The sequence below is a fragment of the Elgaria multicarinata genome, chromosome 14, assembly GCF_023053635.1.
Source record: "Elgaria multicarinata webbii isolate HBS135686 ecotype San Diego chromosome 14, rElgMul1.1.pri, whole genome shotgun sequence".
NCBI classification, from domain to species: Eukaryota; Metazoa; Chordata; class Lepidosauria; order Squamata; family Anguidae; genus Elgaria; species Elgaria multicarinata.
Window position 1 is genome coordinate 29,218,687 of NC_086184.1, and position 22,774 is coordinate 29,241,460.

The 22,774-nt window shown below is 47.6% G+C and overlaps 1 protein-coding gene across 1 annotated transcript in view; it reads right to left on the reverse strand.

Moving 5' to 3' along the window:
- Positions 1-22,774, reverse strand: part of PLLP (plasmolipin) — a 37,113-nt gene that overhangs the window by 2,371 nt on the left and 11,968 nt on the right. Inside the window, exons 2-3 of the mRNA XM_063141374.1 lie at positions 7,694-7,867; positions 3,084-3,206 (exon numbers count right to left, since the gene is read on the reverse strand). Of these exons, the coding sequence (XP_062997444.1) occupies positions 3,084-3,206; positions 7,694-7,867 (297 nt within the window). The remainder of the gene's footprint in view (positions 1-3,083; positions 3,207-7,693; positions 7,868-22,774) is intronic.

Genomic DNA, 22,774 nt, shown 5'->3' on the forward strand with positions numbered 1-22,774 from the left:
CATTCTTCGGAAAAATACGGACAAACAGTGGAAGAAAATGCATGAATTTCAGAAATGCAAAACTGATGTGAACATATTGGGAAAACACGCGCAAATTCTCCTGCAAAAAGGGGGAAGAAGCTCGCAATTTAATATCGACACAAGTCAGAATGAGCTTTGAGGTGAAATTCAGAGAACAGCAAGCTCATATTTTGCCGATTCACACGCCCCTACTTAAAGCCAAGCACAACTAACCCAAAATTGACCCTCAGTACAACCTTTAAGAACCACTGTTTACATTTATTGCCACTGGCGGGTTGCACTGCGCTACTTCAAACTTGACCGCAGAACCAGGATGTTGTTAGACCCTCAGGCATATATGGATCTGCCTTCAGTGGCAGCTGGTCATTTTCCACACAAAGTTGACCGGTTGCCAATATAACCTTCAGAGTGCCAACCGACCATTGACTTCAGCAAAAATTTGGGGTGTGATAGGAATCTTGGAATTTGGCTGGAGCTACTGGAAAGTTGGCTCAACTAAATAGATCCGACTTCTAAATCCTGGCACTTCCCAGATGTTTTAGACTTCCATCTGCCCCAGCCAAGCATGGCCAGTGGTCAGGAATACTGGGAGCTGCAGTCCAAAACATCTGGAGGGCACCTGGTTGGGGAAGGTTGAAATAGGTGTTACTTCTTACCTACGGATCAAATGTTATGTAACTTGGAAAACTGACTGGGATGGTTTTGTGATGGGATATTTACATGGAAGAAATAGCACGTTCTAACCACAGTGTACTCCAGAGGCTAAATCCCCTGAACAATCTGAGCAAGGAGATGTCTTTATCTTTGCTCCTCCACAAGGAGGCAGGTGGACTGAGGGCCCTAGGCTGTGCCAACGGCCCTTGTCTAAGGAGAACAGGTTGAACGGCCTTTACGGAACAGAGGAGCCCTGCACAAGCCTCGTCACGCTGGTGGCTGGCACCGGAGTAGGGCCTTGTGTGCTGGGAAAGAAAAGAGGAGGCTATAACGCATGATGTCGCCTCAGCTGTTTTCTCAGTTACTGAGCATTAGCTCATTGCTGGCACAGCAAGCTCTGGACAAATGACGTCCTAGAAAGCAAGACCCATTTTAAAGAAGAAGGAAAAAAAGCAACCAGATGGCATGGAGAGAAGAGGCAGTCCGGGTTGTAGACCATCCTGGTACATTAGAAGAAAGCAATGCACATCATCATCATCATCATCGCATTTATATCCTGCCTTTTTTTCTCCAAGGAACCCAAGGTGACATACATAATCCTCCTCTCCATTTTATCCTCACAACAACAACAACCCTGTGAGGGAGGTTAGGCTGAGAGTCTGCCCAAAGTCACCCAGTGGGTTTCCATGGCTGAGTGGGGACTAGAACCCGGATCTCCCGACTCCCAGTCCAACACTTTAGCCACTACACCACACTGGCTCTATGTGGGGCTTCTCTGGATACTGGTATGGAAACCGCTGCTAGTGCAGAATTCGGCAGGTGGGCTGCTCAGTAGAGCAGCCTGTCGTGAACATGTTATACCTTTGCTGAGAGAGCTGCAACGGCTGCTGCTATATGACCAGGCCAGGCTCAAGGTGATGTTATTGACATACACGGCCCTTAAAGAACTTGGGGACTCCAACCAGATCAACCTACCCATTTACTGAAGTCCACAGATCAGGACCTTCTGATTGTCCTGTTACCTGAGGCGGGGGCAGAACCAAGGATACCTTCGGCAAAATATTATTTGTAAAAAAGTTTACTTGGCAGTTTCATTAAACTTTTTTACAAATAATATTTTGCATAAGTTATCCTTGGTTCTGCCCCCGCCTTTGGTTTGTTTTTCACTCCCTCATGGGGTTTTCCTTCTTTTTCCGCGCCTGTACTGTTACCTGTCATGTTCAGAGGAGGGCAACGAGGATGATCAGGGGTCTGGAAACAAAGCCCTATGAAGAGAGACTGAAACAACTGGGCATGTTTAGTCTGGAGAAGAGGATGGAGGGGAGACAGGATAGCACTCTTCAAATACTTAAAAGGTTGTCACACAGAGGAGGGCCAGGATCTCTTCTCGATCCTCCCAGAGTGCAGGATGCGGAATAACGGGCTCAAGTTAAAGGAAGCCAGATTCCAGCTGGACATCAGGAAAAACTTCCTGACTGTTAGAGCAGTACGACAATGGAACCAGTTACTTAGGGAGGTACCTTGAAGGCCTCTCCCACCCTAGAGGCCTTCAAGAGGCAGCTGGACAACCCTCTGTCAGGGATGCTTTAGGGTGGATTCCTGCATTGAGCAGGGGGTTGGACTCGATGGCCTTCTAGGCCCCTTCCAAGTCTGCTATTCTTTGATTCTATACCTGCACAGGTGCATCGGATGGCAACCAAGGGGAGGCCCTTGTTTGCAGTGGTTCCCAGTTTGGGAATTCTCTACCCCACGCCACCCCACTCCCCGCCGTGTTCCAGGCACCGTCCTTGATGGTATTCAGGCAGCAGCTAAATAAGAAATCTCCGTATATCCAGGCAGTTGCTGATTTTAACACCTAGCTCAGTAGATTCTCTTTGTTGCGTTTATCTTTGTGTTTTATTTTAATGCATTTTAATGCAACACCCTGTGTGATCTGATCGTGATGGGCAGCATATGCATATGTTAAATAAATAAAGGGGCAGGGCCTGGCTATTTAGCGGGGTCCAGCAGATCTGATGTGACTGGAGGACGACCCGTGGACCGGACTTAACGGGCAACAGCTCTGCTTTCATTTTGTTTATTAAATTTACTAGACACCTTTCTCTAAAAAAAAAAGTCTCAAAGTATCTTACAGCAAGGGTTAAAAACAGAATTAAAACATTTTTATTAGAACTAGAAACAATGACAAATAACTAGATCAAGAAGCCCCCTCCCACCCTGTCAAATGCTTTGGAGGCCTTTTAAGAGGAAAGTATTAACCGGGGGCCGAAAAGCTGGCAACGCTGGCGCCAGGCTGATCTCACTGGGGAGAGTGTTCCACAACGAAGGGGCTACCGCCAACAAGGCCCTCCTCCTCTTCTGCAGTTTCACTGAACACAAGAAAAAGCTGAGCAGGAACAGCTACCTACCGATGCCGAGGCCCTCCTGTTGTAGTCTGGCGAATGAGGCCAGGAGTACGGCTCGACGGACGCGGCGCTCGTTATGAAAGCCGTTGCGTACAAGACGGTCGCTGCGACATTGAATACCACTAGCTGGGTGGGGGGAAAGAGAAGGACAGTCTTGGGGAATGTTCTACCAACCCGCACGAGACCTCATGCTGGAGACGGCACCCCTGATGTTCTTGACCGCTGCCACAGCAGGACCTTTGTCCACAGCGTGGACAATCCCGTGTCACAACTTGCCTTACTCGCGCAAGCTGGATCTCAGGTCTTGCCTTTCCCTCTGATTGCCTTTTTATGATATATATTGCACAGTGATACATCTTACAATATATAGATATACACCACAAACATTTTGAAACAAATTGAACATTGCTGGAAAAGCCCCCCAGGGTCCTGGGAAGAAAGGGTCTTTCCCACCCACTCCTTCCTGATCCTTTTAAGGTGGCTAGGTGGTGCCACTGAGTTCCCGACTCTCCCCTGATGCTCAAACATACTTTTTCCTCCTTATGATCAAGCTACAGGGGCAGGGGAAGACTGCAACTTTTCAGCAGATGTAAAGTGTTAAGTACTGGCAGGGCTGATTGGCCAGTGCCCGAGCCGTCACAAACCCAGCTTCCACAGAACAGTTCTGCATTTTTAAGCCAAATAAGGGCGAAAGGTGGCACTTTAATTTAAAGAGGCGGGCAAAAGCTCTTATTACCAGTAAGTAAGACTTAAGAGAGGTCTTCCAACCTTTGAGAACGGGATGGGGGGACGCTACACAAGTGCTGGAGAAGCCACCAGATGATTGGCAGTTGGGGGAAAGGGAGGGAGCCAGGGGGAGGGGGGTGGGAAAGGCCAAGGGCCAGACTGAGACCTCAAGAGGTCTGGATTTAGCCCACGGACCTGAGTTTTTGCATCTCGAGTGCAAATCGTAATGCCAGGTTTGCACCACAGCTCATCAACGTACAGAACATCAGCCTTTCTCTTAAGTCTAGCTTCAACCCTTGGCGCTCTAAGAAAGCGTGTGTGAGCCCCTAGGAGTGGGCCCACATGGAAGCGCCCTTTGGCGGATCTGTTCCTGGCTGATCAACGCAATGAGAATGTGATGCTCTCCGGCCAAAGTCGTGCGATGCTTCACTGACTTGTGCAGAAGCAACTACAAGCGCTGGCCAGTCCGTTCCGGAACTCCGGCAACAGTTTATGCTTAGACGGCCGTAAGGATTCTAGCCCTACTGGTTATGAAAGCGTAACAATGAAAGCACTGTGCCTTCCCCGGGTCTGTCTTCTGGCCTGGCACAATGCAAGCAGAAAGGGGAGGTGGCGCTTTGCTGGTCTGCCACGGCAGAAGGGAAGGGACTTGCTGAGCCGTTGCAAGAGGGAGCACTCGAATAAATATTTTGTGTGGAACACAAGTCCCTGCTGGCAGATGCAACGTCAACCTACTTCTGTTAGTGTAATATTGCAAATTCCGCATAGGTTCATTTTAAAAAAACACCCCACAACTGATTGTCTAATTCAGGAAAAGAAAACGTGGGCCCGTTGCACAACTGTTGTGCAACCCCCTTGTCCAACCCATTGCACAGCCCAGTTGCACATTCAGGATGCACAAGGGGTTGCACAAGTGTAACGCACAACAGCTTCTGCAACTGTGCTTCCACAATGCTAACTTTCGTCGGACTTCTCTCCTTGCACGTAGTTCAGAACCTAGTTGCTGCTGGCACTACGTCATTTGCCCTAACATAGGGTGACCATATGAAAAGGAGGATGTGGCTCCTGTATCTTTAACAGTTGCATAGAAAGGGGAATTTCAGCAGGTGTCCTTTGAATATACGGAGAACCTGGTGAAATTCCCTCTTCATCACAACAGTTAAAGCTGCAGGAGCTATACTAGAGTGACCAGATTTAAAAGAGGGCAGGGCACCTGCAGCTTTAACTGTTGTGATGAAGAGGGAATTTCAACAGGTTCCCCATATTTACAAGTGACAGCTGCTGAAATTTCCCTTTCACTACAACTGTTAAAGATACAGGAGCCCTGTCCTCCTTTTCATAGGGTCACCCCAGTTTAATGTTTTTACCCACACTGAGCTCTTGACATAGGACAAGCTAGCAATCTAACTAGATAAAATACTGCCCAGCTTTTTAAATATCCTTATTACCGTTATCACCACATAAACGTACCTAACGATATGGGTTTGTTTTTAACCATGGAGTCTCTAATTTGTCTCTGATTATGTTGGAAATGCATACACTACACATACATAGAAAAGCTTATGCTGTGTGAAATCGCATATAGTGGGCCAGTTCACATGATCAAATAAGCCCCAGTGGCTTACCTTAATCAGCGATGCCTGCCAGCCGTCATTTACCTAATTACCTCTCCAAGCCATTGGTTATTTGAGGATAGTTTTCCCCCTCCAAATAAGTCATGTTGCTTGGGTTTGGACAACGCGACACTCTGTGTCCAAGTGAGTAATTAAGCTAACGGCCGCTGGCATGTGGCACCGATTAAAATCAGCCACCATGGCGAACTGGGTCACCGTGACCATTTCCACAAATGAAGTGGTGGTAGGATTTTATCTCTGCTCCTGCCTTTAGGTTGCAGTCCTATACACATTGACTTGGAAGTAAGCTGTGCGAAAATCAGTGGGACTTACTGTATTTCTTCGATTGTAAGACGCCATTGATTGTAAGACGCACACTAATTTCAGTTCCACCAACAGAAAAAAAAAAAAACTAAGACACACCCATGATTCTAAGACGCACCCCGTTTTTAGAGATGTTTATATGGGGAAAAAAGTGTGTCTTAGAATTGAAGAAATACGGTACATCAGAGTAAGCCTGCCTAGAATTGTGCTGTAAGTTGTGTTTTGGTTTTTATTGCGATTTTATGCTGTCTGTTGCGTTGAGTGCTCTTACCCAACTGAGAAATGCAGTGTCATAAATTAAGAACCCAGGAAGCTATCTTATACTGCAGGTAAGAGTCACCCCTTGCCCACGGAGTTGCCCAATCCACCTGCAGAAAGCTGGTGAGCACCATGTCTCCTCCTCTAGCCTGGGGATAGGAATCCCCAAGTTGACCTGGTTCACATGTAACAGCAACCCATGGTTTAAATATCCCATGGGTTGTCATGCATGAGAGGAGAGAGCCGATGCGCTGCCTCCTGCACACCCACAACTTCCGCTTTAAAAGAACAACCTTAGAACGTCCAGTTCATAGCTCATTAGCGTGATCTCTGAAACTGGACACTTTGGGTGGTTAATGGATTAAATAACCCAAAATTAACCTACAATTTGTTCTTAAATTAACTGTGGGTTCTTTAACCCATGAATAACAACAACAAAAAAGGCCTCAGTTTGGACATCACATTAACAACCTACAATGGGGAATTTGGAGGTTGTTTTGCAACACGGAAGTGGCGTGCACGCTCCACGCATCCTTGGCAAATCATGGCTTAATTACCCCTGATTTGCTGCTGGATGTTGCTGTAATGTGTGAACAGCCCCATTATCTCTGATTAGAGATAACAAGGAGATTTCCCCAACAGGAGGGCAAGTGGCAGAAGAGATCAGAGAGCAGAGGTAACAAAGGAATTCTCCTGCATTTGGCTGGGAACCAGGTCCTGCCAGCCCCAGCCGAGTCCCTCCCAGAACCGCTCACATGCCAATTAGATAGCAAGTGGTGCAAAAATCTCAGAGACACCTAACTCAGTCAGTGCTTGCAAGCACCAAGTCACTTTCTCCACCTAGAGCTTTGTGCCGCTCTCTACACGGAGTCAAGGCACATAGGGCAGAGCTGGCTCAATGGGCAACACCCCTCCCTCACAGCCGTTTTGTGAGAGTGCCCATGGCACTCTCTCAAAATTCCAAATGTTCCTACTGACCCCTCAAAATTGGGGAACCCTGGCCTAATGCTATGCTGGCTGGGGTGTGTGTGTTATGGGCACTGTAGTCCAATACATCCCGAAAACGGAAGGTCTGGGAAAGCTGGCCTAGTGCGTGTGAACTAGGGTAGCTTTCCCTGGCTTGTAATTCATCATAATTCTGCTGCTGCTGCTCAGGTTGATTGGTTTTTTCTATTGCTGTTACTGTAATTGACATTGTTCTAATTGTACATTTTGAGCTACGATTTTAATATTGTGATATGTAACCCCCTTAGGGATTTTATTATATTAAGCTAGGGTGACCATATGAAAAGGAGGACAGGGCTCCTGTATCTTTAACAGTTGTAGAGAAAAGGGATTTTCAGCAGGTGTCATTTGTATGCATGCAGCATCTGGTGAAATTCCCTCTTCATTGCAATAGTTAAAGCTGCAGGAGCCCTCCTCTCTTTTGTATCTGGTCAGGAGGGCAGGACTCCTGCAGCTTTAACTGTTACGATGAAGACAAAATTTCATCAGATGCTACATGCATTCAAATGACACTTGCTGAAATTCCCTTTTCTATACAACTTTAAAGATACAGGAGCCCTGTCCTCCTTTTCATATGGTCACTCTAATTAAGCAGTATATAAGGATTGATTGATTGATTAAACAAACAAACAGCTGAGCTTCCAAAACTAAAGAAACAGGGCCGTTGCTCCCCGCTTTGGTACTCACCACAATCGGCCACGGGATCATGTAGAGCTTCATCTGAAGTTGAAAAAGGTACATCCCAAAAAGTATGACAGTCACCAGCCAGAAAAATATCGCGACGAACATCACCCAGCCGTAGGACGGGTAGGGTTGGTAGTAAGTGTCAGCAATGAGAGCCCACACCAAGCAACCCAGCACCTGCACAACACAAAAGAGAAAAGCCGCGTTGAGGGACCTATGCGCCAATGTGCTGCCTATTTTCACACTCACACACAATAACCATGCAGGCTTTATGTCCAAGGGTTGGATCCAGGATCTGCCTTCCATGCAAGGAAGGGTTCTGCTCACTCAAGTTCCCTCTGCCTGATTTTTTGGGATCCCCCCTTTCCCTCCTCCTGACCCCCCCTCCCCCGCCCCACAGCTCACCCGGTCCAGCAACCAATCCAGCAAGGTCTTCTGACTCTTTGTGTAGCCTTTCAGAGAGACAGAGGGGCTGCCCTGGGAAAGTAGGAGTGGCGAAGTCCACTTCCATCAGCACAGTTGACCCAGTGTAAATCTGGATCCATCCGCAGATGCCTTTCTTCAGGCACTTCTGCATTTTCCCCAATGCTCACCCTATAAGTCTATCCCCTCCTCACCCCAGCTGACACATCCATCCCAACGATTGAGGGTGATGGTTACAAAAGCATCGGTGGAGACATGTTGGATAGAACCCGGGGCCATTTTGCACATTTCCTTTACAGGAAAGAGAGGGACACAACATGTCCCCAAACAGCAGAAGACCACCAACGTAAGTTTTTCCCGGAGCTTCTTTTTCCAGCTCCAGGGAGAAAGCTTGTATCTTCAAGTCAACAAATCAGACCTAGCAGTTTTTATCTCCATCTTTAGTAAAGGTCTTTCGTAGAGGGAATTGGTCTTAACTGCCCATTTGAGAACAAGGCACCCCAAAACACTTTGCATCACAAGAATGGATCACAACAAGATATTGTTGCTGAGAAAATCAATTTTACCCAGCTAGGATTGCAGCGATGCTCAGAGAGAAGTCTGGGTGCGGGGGGGGGGGGTGTTGTTGATGTCATCATCCTTGCTAATCAAAAAGTCCTAGCACATCCATCCTGCGAACACTGATTCCACTACACCACTGCTATAAATACTAGTGCTGTTCTGAACCCCGGCCTGCTGTTTTGCAACCTATTCAGGCCTCTCTGTATTTAGCAAAAATCCTGCAGCCTTACCAGGGCTTTGACTTCCGGAATCTTCATGAGGGTAACGATTTGCATAATACACATCCCACCCCCATTTTTGCCAGTTCCTCCAACTTGTCTGTAAGAAGGATGCAGACAAGCTGGAGGGGGTTCAGAGGAGGGCAACGAGGATGATCAGGGGTCTGGAAACAAAGCCCCATGAGGAGAGACTGGAAGAACTGGGCAGGTTTAGCCTGGAGAAGAGAAGATTGAGGGGAGACATGATAGCACTCTTCAAGTACTTGAAAGGTGGTCACACAGAGGAGGGCCAGGATCTCTTCTCGGTCCTCTCAGAGTGCAGGACACGGAATAATGGGCTCAAGTTACAGGAACCCAGAATCCAGCTGGACATCAGGAAAAACTTCCTGTTAGAGCAGTACGACAATGGAATCAGTTACCTAGGGAGGTGGTGGGCTCTCCCACACTAGAGGCCTTCAAGAAGCAGCTGGACAACCATCTGTCAGGGATGCTTTGATGTGGATTCCTGCATGGAGCAGGGAGTTTCCCTTACAGGCCCCTTCCAACTCTACTATTCTGTGATTCTCTGTGTTGGAGATAACTAAGATGCATTATAACTGAAAGTGTTTTGGCTTAGATAGGTTGTAAAGTCTAGTGTGACTTTTATCAGAGTTGCCTTATATAGAGAAAGCATGGCAACACAGCATTTATTATTGGAGGCCATAAGAGCAAACTAGAGCCATTTTAAAAGAAGTTCAAATCAACTTACTTTATTAGTACTTTTATACACATCTTGGGAGATGGCTACATAACCCTGTCAATGACAAGCACCTCCTAACACTGGGTGTTTCATTAGGCCTTCTATTATAATGTAAAACACATTTTTCTCTTTATTTTTATGGTATGGGGCCTCTGAAACGTGACATGGCTTGGGGCTTCCACATAACTTAATCCGGCCCTGGGCACATCCAGACTCAAGCCTTCACATCTCCCCTCCCCAGAAATCACGCGCCCGTGACCGAGCCACTTCTGTGGGGGTTGATGCCAACTGCAGGGTCTAAATTACGTCTGAAATATTAAATGCCCAACAGACCTTCCCCTGCAAACCAGAAGGCGCATGTTCTCACACAGAAGTTCTCGATTTAGACTCTGCTATTGCTGAAACTGCACACCTCACTCTTTGAACGAGCCTTCTTCAACTCGGCACCCTCCAGGTACATTAAGACTGCAATTCCCATCAGCACGGCAAGATTCACGCTCCCGAACCAGCGCTTGCAACAGGTGCCAAAAAAAGCGACCTTGGGAGGGGAGAGGAGGGGCTGCACCTGCTCTGAACCCCACATCCTCCGGAAGCCGCTTTCCCCATTTTAATTTGGGCTTTCTAAAATGGAAAGAAAGATGGCCGGGTGCAGACTGTGCCACTCAAAAAACCGCATCATTGCCTGGCAGGCTCCTACGCTGGACTACCCTTCAGTCCAAGGGGAAACCAGTCCGGCAGCAATCCAGAAGGTGCATCGAGAGCACACAGTGCCACAGTTTCGCCGGGTTCTTTGCTACCAACGCGTAGGCGCACCGCTGCCGATCCGTCGGCCAACTTTTTGACTCTGCTCTTAGCTCTCTCCCAGGTACCTGCGCGTCGCCTCGTGGCGTTGGTGTCCATGGTTACTCCTGCCTGATGTTGACATATTCCCACCCGCTCGGAGAAACCTTACACCACCCTAGAGGCTCGGCGCCCGCCCGTTGTCTTCCCTGACTTGTCGCTGCCTCCGCTAAAGCCGCTGGAAAAAGCAAGCAAAGGTATACTCTGCTCTTCTGCCCACAGAGCACACGGCCAGCTGTTTTGAAACAGGCTGAACACGAAACAGAATATATCGCAAAAAGCACAGAATATGTGACCCTAAGCAAACTAAAAAGGAAAAGAAAAGCAGTGATCTAAAAAAAGGAGCATTCAAACCAGCAACGGGAACACTTTAAAACATGAAAAGAGGGGTGCTGTAGTGACAGAGTACAGAGACAGGGGAAGCCCGGGTTCAGATCTCACATCACTTATGCACTCAGGAGGTGCGTCTCTATTTCCCACCAGCTGCAATATGGGGGAAGCCACACTGTGTGACCGCTTCGCAGGGTTGTTGTAAGGATTGCTGAGATCAGGTGTATGTAGTGCCGTGGTCAGAGTGTCCTGGCTAGACCCCATACTCAGTCATGCAACTCAGTGGGTGACCTCAGGCCAGGCAACACCTCTCAGCGCAACCATGGAGGAGAAGGCTATCAATGGCTACTAGTCCTGATGGCTTTGTGCTCCCTCCAGGATCAGAGGCAGTATACTGGGGAACATGGGCAAAAGGGTGCTGTTGCACTTGTGTCCTGCTTGTGGGCTTCCCGCGAGCAGATGGTTGGATACAGTGTGAACAGAGTGCTGGACTTGGTGGACCCTTGGTCTGACCCAGCAGGGCTCTTCTTAGGTTCTTACCTTACAGGGTTGTTCTCAGGGTAAAATTGGGGAGGAGGAGAGAGAACAATGAATGCCTCCACACCCAATTTTTTGCTGTTAGTTACGTGGGAAGTTTCATCAAGGCTCCAATCCCAGTTCCTGCTCACCCCGACTAGAAACTCTTGCAGGGGCTCAAGAGTTTTACCGGGGTGGGGGTGGGCAGAGACTTGAGTTGGCCATGTGCATTCCTTCAGCTGTGAAACACACCACACTTCTTCTTGTCCCCACAGCATTCCCTGGTTCACCACCACCTCTGCGTTCTTCAGGCACTAGAGCAAACCAACCAAGAAAGCCCGTTTGCCAACCATGATCAGAAAGTTATGCTTTGTAAACCACCCGGAGAGCTTCGGCTATGGGGCAGTGTATAAATGTAGATGATAATAATAATGATAATGATGATGATGATGATGATGATGATAATAATAATGCACCATTCCACATTTGGAACTCAAACTATGGCACCATCAAGGCTATAGAAATAAAGCAGAGTCTGCTTCTGCTGCCCTGATTTTACTTGGGAATAAGCGCCATTTTGTTAGAGAAAAAGATATGTATTTTTGAAGGAAAAATAATTAAGATGAGCTACTGTGACTAGAAAATGCTTTTGAAAATAAACAGAAAGAAAGGATGCTTGGGAGAACAGTGTCAACCCCTGTGGGGCACGGTATGGCCATGCCAGCCTAGGTGCTTATGCTGGGATTGTTTGCTGCTGCCCCCCATCAACTGTTGCTTCGGGGGTGGGGGGAGTCTTCAGCCTCAAGGTTGAAGCCCTACGTGCAAAACTGTGCCGTCTCCATCTCTCTCTCCAAACTATTGCTGCTTCTTACACAAATCTTCCACTGAGCACTTATGCCAGGCCCCAGCCTTCAAGGCGAGAAGGACCTGTGTCCTAATTGGGCCCTACTTTAGTACTGCATCTGGGCACCCCACTTCGAGAAGGATGCAGAGAAGCTGGGGGGGGGGGTTCGAGAGGAGGGCGACGAGAATGATCAGGGGTCTAGAAACAAAGCTCTATGAGGAGAGACTGAAAGAACTGGGCATGTTTAGCCTGGAGAAGAGAAGACCGAGGGGAGACATGATAGCATTCTTCAAAAGCTTGAAAGGTTGTCACACAGAGGAGGGCCAGGATCTCTTCTCGATCCTCCCAGAGTGCAGGACATGGAATCATGGGCTCAAGTTACAGGAAGACGGATTCCGGTGGGACATCAGGAAAAACTTCCTGACTGTTAGAGCAGTACTACAATGGAACCAGTGACCTAGGGAGGTGGTGGGCTCTCCCACCCTAGAGGCCTTCAAGAGGCAGCTGGACAACCATCTGTCAGGGATGCTTTAGGGTGGATTCCTGCATTGAGCAGGGGGTTGGACTCGATGGCCTTGTAGGCCCCTTCCAACTCTGCTATTCTATGATCCTTGGCTCAGTTCTACATGGGGGGGGGGGCTTATGCCTCCAGTCCGCCCCTCTCTCTCGCTCCGAGGTCTAAAGCCTGTGTCATGAGGGGCTAGAGTCATTCCAATGCCACGACGGAGGAGAAAGGGGATGTGGAGAAAGCAGCTGTCCAGGCTCTTGATTTACCACCGGTGACTCTACAAAAGTCTTCATTGCTAGCAGCCATGAAAGGGACGCTGTGCAGCCAAAAAGACATTGTTTGTCTCCCGCAGAAACGCACCCGCACCCTCCTCCTCCTTCAAGCTCTGACAATGCCTTCTTTTTTTGTCCTCTATTTCTAGCCCACACAATGGAGAGTGGTCCCCCCGCCCTGTGATGTTGGTACAGGAGGCCAAAAGCACAATGGAAAAAACTGCTCTCGGCTTGACCAGATATGTGAGGGGGGGAGGGGGGGGTCAACGTGAAGCAGTTGCAGATTTGGGACACCGTCCACAGCAAATGATGCGGCGCAGTTTCAGATTTTAAGAAGGGTCAGGGAGAGACAACATTCCCACTGAGGTTTTAAAGGATTACTCACAGGGCCGGCCCTACCATTAGGCAGAGTAAAGCAGTTGCCTCAGGCAGCGGATGCTGGAAGGTGGCAGCGAAATGTTGGGGGAGTCACCTGCCTGCCTTGTGGCCTGCTCTGTGCCCCCTAACTTAGCCTGCTCCCTTCAGCTGCAATGGGGGACACTGTGTCATCATCAGTGCCGAAGACAGATTCCTCTTGCAGTGCAGTCAAAATGTGTACACGGAATGGGAGCGGGCGCCATCTTGTTTGTTGCCTCAAGCAGAAAAACGCCTTGGGCTGGCCCTGCTACTCATCGATATAGTCTAACAGGCATTTCAGGCAGTTGGATTTTTTAAAGTATCTCATAAGAATTCGAAATGTGAACCTAAAAATAATCACATATAATCTGAAACACAGGGGCAGCGAAGTGATTGCTGGAGGCCCTAGTTTATAGCGAGTCCTCTCCCAAAATATGCAAATGAACCAGCAGATACAAGATGAAAAGCACATATTCAAGGTTCACTTTTGAACCACACAAAATACATCAAAACAGAAGAGAGGCCCAATTTGGACATCATATTCGTGTGTAGATGGAAGAGAGCGCCAGGCCTCCGTGCTCCTCCCTCAATGCCTCTCTCTGCACGCTAGCTTTGGCACAGCAATCCTGCTGAGCTCAAACCACAGTTCCCTGCTACATCCGAAAAACGGCATTGCGGTTTCATGTCTGCTTACTAACCAGGGGGGATTCTACACGCCGTACTGAGGGCACGGAGCTCTCCACCCCGCCTTCTTCCACCGAGCTCTCCGACCCGGCCGGCAAGGAGGTAGGTGGGTGGCGGCGGCGGCAAGGACACCTCTTCCTCGTCGCTTCTCCAGGCAAGTTACACGATCGCTTTGGGGTCGCACTGGGGCCGCATGGAAGCAGCCTCGGTACGACGTGTGGAATCCCCCCCACATCGTAAACCACGTTCAAACCACATTGCCTTCGGATGATCGGACAGGGACGCTTAACAAAGTTGTTTCTTTTAGACCACAAGTGACTAAGGGCAAAACCAAGACGCGTGTGTGTTTACCGGAAACCTGCTAGCAATTGTAAGATCCAAAGGAGCAACAGCTGCCCCCGACTTCCCCTCCCTGAGTTCCAGTGCTTTAAAACATTTTCCCCAACACAGCTCCAATAGCCAGAACTGGAGCCGGGGGGGTGGGGGTGGGGACACTTTAAAGCAGCAGAGCGTGAGGAGACAAGGCAGGTTTTGCTACTTTCTAAGGTGGCCGAATTATGAATCACCAAGAAAGAGGTAACACAATGCCAAGAAAAGGACAAAAGAGGGCAGAAATTTGGATAAAATGTGCATATGCTGATTTACTAGAAATCATTAGTTGTGCAGGGACTCTCCGCTGCACAGCGTGGATATTCCGTGTGGGGTGTTTTTGTGAAAAAACGCCACCGTTGCGTGGAGTTTTCCTGCCAGACAACACGTTTCTCAACAGGGGTGTAACAATTCCACCGTGGAGTTCTAAAACCACCGTTGAGAAACGTGTTGTCTGAACTGAGCCATTGCCTTCAACTTGAAACCCTCCGGTGTTTTTACACCGTTTCTTCCATCCCCCCCCCCCCCCCCGGTTCTTACTTCAGACAATCCATTAAGAAAGAATAGACAACATAGCAGCAAAATGCCATTTTTGTCGGTAGTGCCACCCAGAACCCGGGAAACTCTGTTGGTCCCACCAACAAGAAATTGATGGTGCAAGTGACGTAATTCCATGATTGGATTAACTAATGTTCAAAATGCTAGAAGCAGACTTTCGGGTTACATAGAAGCATTGATGTTGAAAGCAAAATTGTTTTTTCACTTAAGAAGTTGTTCCACGGACAGGCATCCCTTAACCTTGTAGAGTTCAGGACTCTTACACTCAAGAAACTGGTTGAATTTCTGCATGGTCCAAAGCAGCCTTCCCCAACCTGGTGCTCTCCAGAGGTTTTGGACTTCAGTACCCAGCATTCCTGAACATTAGACACACTAGCTGAGACTGCTGGGAGTTGTAATCTGAAACATCAAGTTTGGGAAGGCTGGAATACAGCTTAGATCAACCTTCTCCAATCTGGTGTCCTCCAGATATGTTGGACTTCAACTCCCAGCATCCCCTAGGCAGGGGGATGCTGGGAGTTGTAGTCCAACACATTTGGAGGGCATCAGGCTGGGGGAAACTGTGTAGGCAGGGTTCAAAGGAAACAATTTACATAAACTGTCTGAGAAAAAGGAGTGAAAAGCCAAAACCAAATAATTTTTCTTTTTTTAAAAAAAAAGTCCAACATAAGTCATTGAACATACGCTTGCCAGACCACTGACCCATCCAACTGAGGATTAGCTTACTCTGACTGATAGCAGCTCTCGAAGGTATCAAGCAAACGTTGTGCCAGCCCTGCTATCGAAATGCTGGGGAGCAAATCTGGGCCTTTCTGCACAGGTCAGGGGCCAACACCAATGAGGTAATGATAAAATCTGAAATGCAGGCACTCATCATGACTGTCCCCATAGCCATGTTCCAAAGGAGAGGGCAAAAATGCAGGCAGCTGATCTGTCTGTCTGTCTGTCTTTCTCTCCCCCTCCCTCCCACCCTGTGTTTTTTGTATGGGGTTTTTGCAAAACGCGTGAGTCTTAATTCCCCATTCAAAGCCGAGCCACTCCAAAAAACTTTGCATGACCACATAAATGACCACTATTTATTTATTTATTTAATTTAATATACCACCCAACAGCTGAAGATCTCTGGGCGGCTCACAAAAGTTAAAACCATCAAAACCGCATAAAATATAACATGAAAGCTTAAAACCACAATACAAAAGTACAACTAGAATAAAACCGAGCAGCAAATAGCGGAGTTACAAGACTATGACAGCAAATTGCTAAAATACTGGGAATATAAAAAGGTCTTCACTGAGCGCCAGAAAGAGAATAGCGCAGGTACCAGGTGAACCTTTCTAGGTAGCTCATTCCACAGCCAGGGTGCCACAGCAGAGAAGGCATTGCATATATTATTGATTGATTGATTGCATTTTTATACTGCCCAATAGCTGAAGCTCCCTGGGTGGTTCATATTGTTGCTGGAGGGGAGGGGGGGAGGGAATCCATTTTTCCACCAGCTGCCAGGGCCCATGTGACGTGTCGGCATCAGGCACTGCATTATGGGAAATGTAAGACAGTGGGTGCCCGGTGCCACTCATCCAGACGAACCGCCGCCAACAGTGAACACATTGAGGGGCAGTGGCCAACATCTGCAGGGCCCAAGTGACAGTGACAATCAGAACTGCACCAAGGGTCCCCTTGACCCTGGTGCCAGCTCTGATCCTGGATACAAAGCACGTGCTCTACGCAGGTAGCTGCCTTCTATTTTGTCAAACCATTGGTCCATCTACCCCTATATTGTCAACACTGATGGGCAGCAGATCTCCAGGGGTCCAGGCAGGCTTCTCAAACGGGGGAAAGGGGTCTGCAATTGGGAAACCATCAAGGAAAGAAGACAATCGCTTCCTCTGCCATCAGAGCCACCAGCCTCCACTGAATCCAACTTTCTCCATCACGTCACCTTCTAGATGTGTTGGGAGAAAGTTTTGAACTGACCAACTTGTGTTCCGCAGGCATGTTATGAGCCAACAGTGTGATGTGGCTGCAAAAAAAAGCAAATGCTATTTTGAGCTGCATTAATAGAAGTATAGCTTCCAATTTGCATGCGGTACTGGTTCCCCTCTACTCAGCCCTGGTTAGGCCTCCTCTTGAGTATTGCGCCCAGTTCTGGGCACCCCACTTTGAGAAGGATGCAGACAAGCTGGAGCGTGTTCAGAAGAGGACAATGAGGATGATCAGGGGCCTGGAAACAAAGCCCTGTAAGGAGAGACTGAAAGAACTGGGCATGTTTAGCCTGGAGAAGAGAAGATTGAGGGGAGACATTATTGTTGTTGTTTATTCGTTCAGTCGCTTCCGACTCTTCGTGACTTCATGGACCAGCTCACGCCAGAGCTTTCTGTCGGCTGTCGTGGGCCACCCCCAGCTCCCCCAAGGTCAAGTCTGCCACCTCCAGAATATCATCCATCCATCTTGCCCTTGGTCGGCCCCTCTTCCTTTTGCCTTCCCCTTTCCCTAGCATCAGCCTCTTCTCCAGGGTATCCTGTCTTCTCATTATGTGGCCAAAGTACTTCAGTTTTGCCTTTAATACCATTCCCTCAAGTGAGCAGTCTGGCTTTATTTCCTGGAGTATGGACTGGTTGGATCTTCTTGCAGTCCAAGGCACTCTCAGCATTTTCCTCCAACACCACAGTTCAAAAGCATCTATCTTCCTTCGCTCAGCTTTCCTTATGGTCCAGCTCTCGTAGCCATAGGTTACTACGGGGAATACCATTGCTTTAACTATGCGGACCTTTGTTGTCAGTGTGATGTCTCTGCTCTTAACTATTTTATCAAGATTTGTCATTGCTCTCCTCCCAAGAAGTAAACGTCTTCTGATTTCCTGGCTGCAGTCAGCATCTGCAGTAATCTTTGCACCCAGAAATACAAAGTCTGTCACTGCCTCCACGTTTTCTCCCTCTATTTGCCAGTTATCAATCAAGCTGGTTGCCATAATCTTGGTTTTTTTGAGGTTTAACTGCAACCCAGCTTTTGCACTTTCTTCTTTCACCTTTGTCATAAGGCTCCTCAGCTCCTCCTCGCTTTCAGCCATCAAAGTGGTGTCATCCGCATATCTGAGATTGCTAATGTTTCTTCCTGCGATTTTAACTCCAGCCTTGGATTCGTTAAGCCCAGCACGTCGCATGATGTGTTCTGCATACAAGTTGAATAGGTAAGGTGAGAGTATACAAGCCTGCCGTACTCCTTTCCCAATCATAAACCAGTCCGTTGTTCCGTGGTCTGTTCTTACCGTTGCTACTTGTTCGTTATACAGATTCCTCAGGAGGCAGACAAGATGACTTGGTATCCCCATACCACCAAGAACTTGCCACAGTTTGTTATGATCCACACAGTCAAAGGCTTTAGAATAGTCAATAAAACAGAAATAGATGTTTTTCTGGAACTCCCTGGCTTTCTCCATTATCCAGCAGATATTGGCAATTTGGTCTCTAGTTCCTCTGCCTTTTCTAAGCCCAGCTTGTACATCTGGCAACTCTTGCTCCATAAATTGCTGGAGTCTACCTTGAAGGATCTTGAGCATTACCTTGCTGGCATGTGAAATAAGTGCCACTGTCCGATAGTTTGAACATTCTTTAGTGTCCAGAGTGCAGGACATGGACTTATGGGCTGAAGTTACAGGAAGTCAGATTCCAGCCGGACATTAGGAAAAACTTCCTGACTGTTAAAGCAGTACGACAATGGAATCAGTTGCCTGGTGAGGTGGTGGGCTCTCCCACACTAGAGGCATTCAAGAGGCATCTGGACAACCACCTGTCAGGGATGCTCTAAGGTTGATTCCTGCATTGAGCAGGGGGTTGGACTCGATGGCCTTGTAGGCCCCTTCCAACTCTACTATTCTATGATTCTATGATTCCTAAACCACTAGGCCACACAGCCACCAGCCTCTTTTGGAAAAAGGAAGTTAGGTCTGTCAAGGATCTGTATTTGGCTTGAAATGGCAAGAGACAAAGACTCTGTCGCCGGCAGGTCCTGATGTCAGAGAACCAGCTCACCCGTTTTCCGCAATCTTGTGCCTCTTTCTCTCTGCCTTGCTCGCAGGACTGCCAGCCAGGCATCATCTTAGCTGACTTAATCGTAGATGTTGTAATGGATTAAAGCTGCGCGCATTTGCATAGGAAGAAAACAAGAGTAGAAAATGAGCCTACTTTGTTGTGCGCCTCTCAGTATGCAGCATCTTAGAAGAGGCATTATATTCTGTGTACACAAAAAGGGAGAATACTCTCAGGATGCTATAAATGACTTTATTGCCGGGGAGGTGGGGGCGGGGGGAGAAGCCTGACGCATTTCGGCCTCTTACTTTACATTAAACCTTCTTCAGGGGGTTGCAATGCTATATCCCCCTTGCGCATTTATACCTCGTAGGACACCCAATGACGTTTGTTGCGGTACTTTGGATAAGGTGGAATAAAAGGCAGGAAATAACACTTTGAAAGCCGTTATGTGTCATGTGTCGCAACAGTTATTACTGCACTTCAATACCGCTATAAAGCAGCAGTGCAGAACTAGCCCTGGAGCGGATTCACCGCTCCACTGACATCAGAGCCACCAGCCTCCACTGGATTTTTTGTAGCAACACCGTAGGCCCTGCTCTGAAGACACCTTATACTAGGGTGACCACATGGAAAGGAGGACAGGGCTCCTGTATCTTTAACAGTTGTATTGAAAAGGGAATTTCAGCAGGTGTCATTTGTATATATGGGGAACCTGGTAAAATTTCCTCTTCATCACTACAGTTAAAACTGCAGGTGCCCTGCCCTCTTTTAAATCTGGTCACTCTAGTATAGCTCCTGCACCTTTAACTGTTGTGATGAAGCTGGAATTTCAACAAGTTCTCCATACATAAGAATAACACCTGCTGAAATTCCCTTTTCAATGCAACTGTTAAAGATACAGGAGCCCTGTCCTCCTTTTCATATGGTCACCCTACCTTATACCACGGCTTTAACCATGGTGAGTAAAGCTTTTTATTTATTATTTTATTTATTTATTTATTTTATTACATTGATATCTCACCTTTTTTCCTCCAAGGAACCCAAGGCAGCGTACATAATCCTCCTCCTCCTCTCCATGTTATCGTCATAACAACAACAACCCTGTGAGGTAGGTTGGGCTGAGAGTCTGGGACTGGCCCAAAGTCACCCAGTGGGTTTTCATGGTCAAGTGGGGACTAGAACCTGGATCTCCCAACTCCCAGTCCAACACCTTAACCACTACACCACACTGGCTCTTTTTGCCTTATTCACCATGGTTAAAGCTGTGGTTTAAGGTAGGGTGACCATATGAAAAGGAGGACAGGGCTCCTGTATCTTTAACAGTTGTATTGAAAAGGGAATTTCAGCAGGTGTTATTTGTATATATGAGGAACCTGGAGAAATTTCCTCTTTATCACACCAGTTAAAGCTGCAGGAGCCCTGCCCTCTTTTAAATTTGGTCACTCTAGTATAGCTCCTGCACCTTTAACTGTGGTGATGAAGAGGGAATTTCACTAGGTTCCCCATATATACAAATGATACCTGCTGAAATTCCCTTTTCAACACAACTGTTAAAGATACAGGAGCCCGGTCCTCCTTTTCATAGGGTCACCCTATTTAAGGTGTCTTCTGAACAGGGCTATTGAGTTGTCAGCATTCCCTGTATTTTGGAGGCGCTTGACTGAATGGGCAGTGCAGACCCAAGACCTTTACAAAAAGATCTACTCCTGGTGGAAGTGAAAACTGCCAGAACTGGTTTGTTGATATGGATCAACGCAGCAGCCTGAATTTTAGGGCACTTGATGGGTGCGGGTGCTACGGGAACTGTCATGATCAGCATGGGCCCGCACTTCAAAATGGCCACTAGCCCACCGGCTCCCACCCCCGTGTCTTATCCTTGGACATGCTGAGGCGGCCAGGCTTCCACTCGTGCCTCTCCGAGGAGTCGTTCTCATGGCTGGCATAGCACAGATGCTTGCAACGCCCACCTCCAGCCCGGCAGTTCCACAAACTTATCCGTGGGTGCTGAGCCTCGACCAGCCCAGCTCTCTGATGGGAGCGGGTCCAATAAGCCATCAGACAACAAAGGGGTGAAGACGTGATCCTGCGTCTGCTCACTCAGAGACCAGTCCCATTGAGTTTTTCAGGGTCTACTCTCTAGTAACTGTGCGTCAGATTGCATCGTAAAAGGACAGGCATTGGGCACGGTTGTAGTGGTGGGCAGGTGCCGGGACCCAGGCCCCTCGAAGTTCTGGATTTTTGTGAATTTTGAGCTCCTTTAAAATATTTGGCTTCTTTTTATTTTATTTTTAAAATGTCTTTAGCCCTTTAACATGCAATGACAGGAGGAAAACCGCATCTCCTCTAACATTTCATGGGTGAAACAGGGGGCTCACTTATTTACTTGCAACAGTACTATTCTCACCGTCCAAGACACACCAGGCCCAGTGTCAGCATCCAACAAGGTTGGACAAACACCAGGGCTGATGCCAGATTTTTTTTTAGTGTTGTTATTATCTGCTTCTCACTAGCTCAAGACATTTGTTGTAAAACTCAGCATGTAGTGAGTTTTAATTGACCCCGGATTTGTTTTATGATTTGGCTAATTGCTCAAAGTTGTTATTAGATGTATGTCGGCTCTGCGTATAATGTCTGTTGTGTATTTTTTTTACGTTTTTACACTTTGCAGATTGCTTTTAATGTTTTCAATCTTTGTAAACTGCCCAGAGAGTTTCAGCTATGGGGCGATATAAAAATGTAAATAATAATAATAATAATAATAATAATAATAATAATAATAATAATAATTCCCAGGCAAGGCAGCTCTGCAAACGGTGGCATAGTGGTAAATTTCGAAGAGAAGATGTTTATTACGATAGTCCATAACCCCAAGGAGAATTCAAAATGCTGACAGCTCTCTCTCTCTCTCTCTCTGTATTATCGTATTTCTCCCATTGTAAGATGCCATCGATTTCAGTACCACCAACAGAAAAAAACCCTAAGACACACCCGCGATTCTAAGACGCACCCCTTTTTTAGAAATGTTTATATGGGGGGAAAAGTGCGTCTTAGAATGGAAGAAATAGGGTATGTCTTTTGTAGGTCTTTTGTAAAGTAAATGTGTCATAACTGCTCCTTGAAGTCCAAACCACCCCAAAATACTTTGCATTACTACTGGGATAACACACAGCATTCAGAAGACACCTTAAACCACAGCTTTAACCATGGTAAGCCAGAAAGCTGGGCCCTGTTCAGAAGACACTTTAAACCACGGCTTTAACCATGGTGAATAAGGCTTTTTGCTTTTTTCACCATGGTTAAAGCCACGGTTTAAGGTGTCTTCTGAACAGGGCCCAGCTTTCTGGCTTAACCACCATGGTTAAAGCTGTAGTTTAAAGTGTCTTCTGAACGGAGCCCGGCTTTCTGGCTTAACCACCGTGGTTAAAGCGGTGGTTTAAGGTGTCATCTGAATGGGGCCAGTAATATATTGTTGCTGGGAAAACCCAGTTCCCTGCCTCCAGCTACTGTGCAGATTGCAGCTAAGTGCAGAGGAAACAGGGTAGGCTGAAGGGGGTGGGGATGATGCCACCGCCCCTGCCCCACCCAAACGTTCCCAGCACTTTGACCCTGTGAGCGCTGGTTCCACTACGCCACTATCTGCACACTGCTGAAAACAGGGTTGGTCCAACCCACAGCAACCAGCCAGGTCCAGGCCTCAACCAGCCAGGTCCAGGCCCAGAGCACCCAGAGCCGGCCACGTTATTGCAGTAGACGAAGCAGAAAATCCCATAAGCACCTCTGCCCATCCCTGACAGCAGA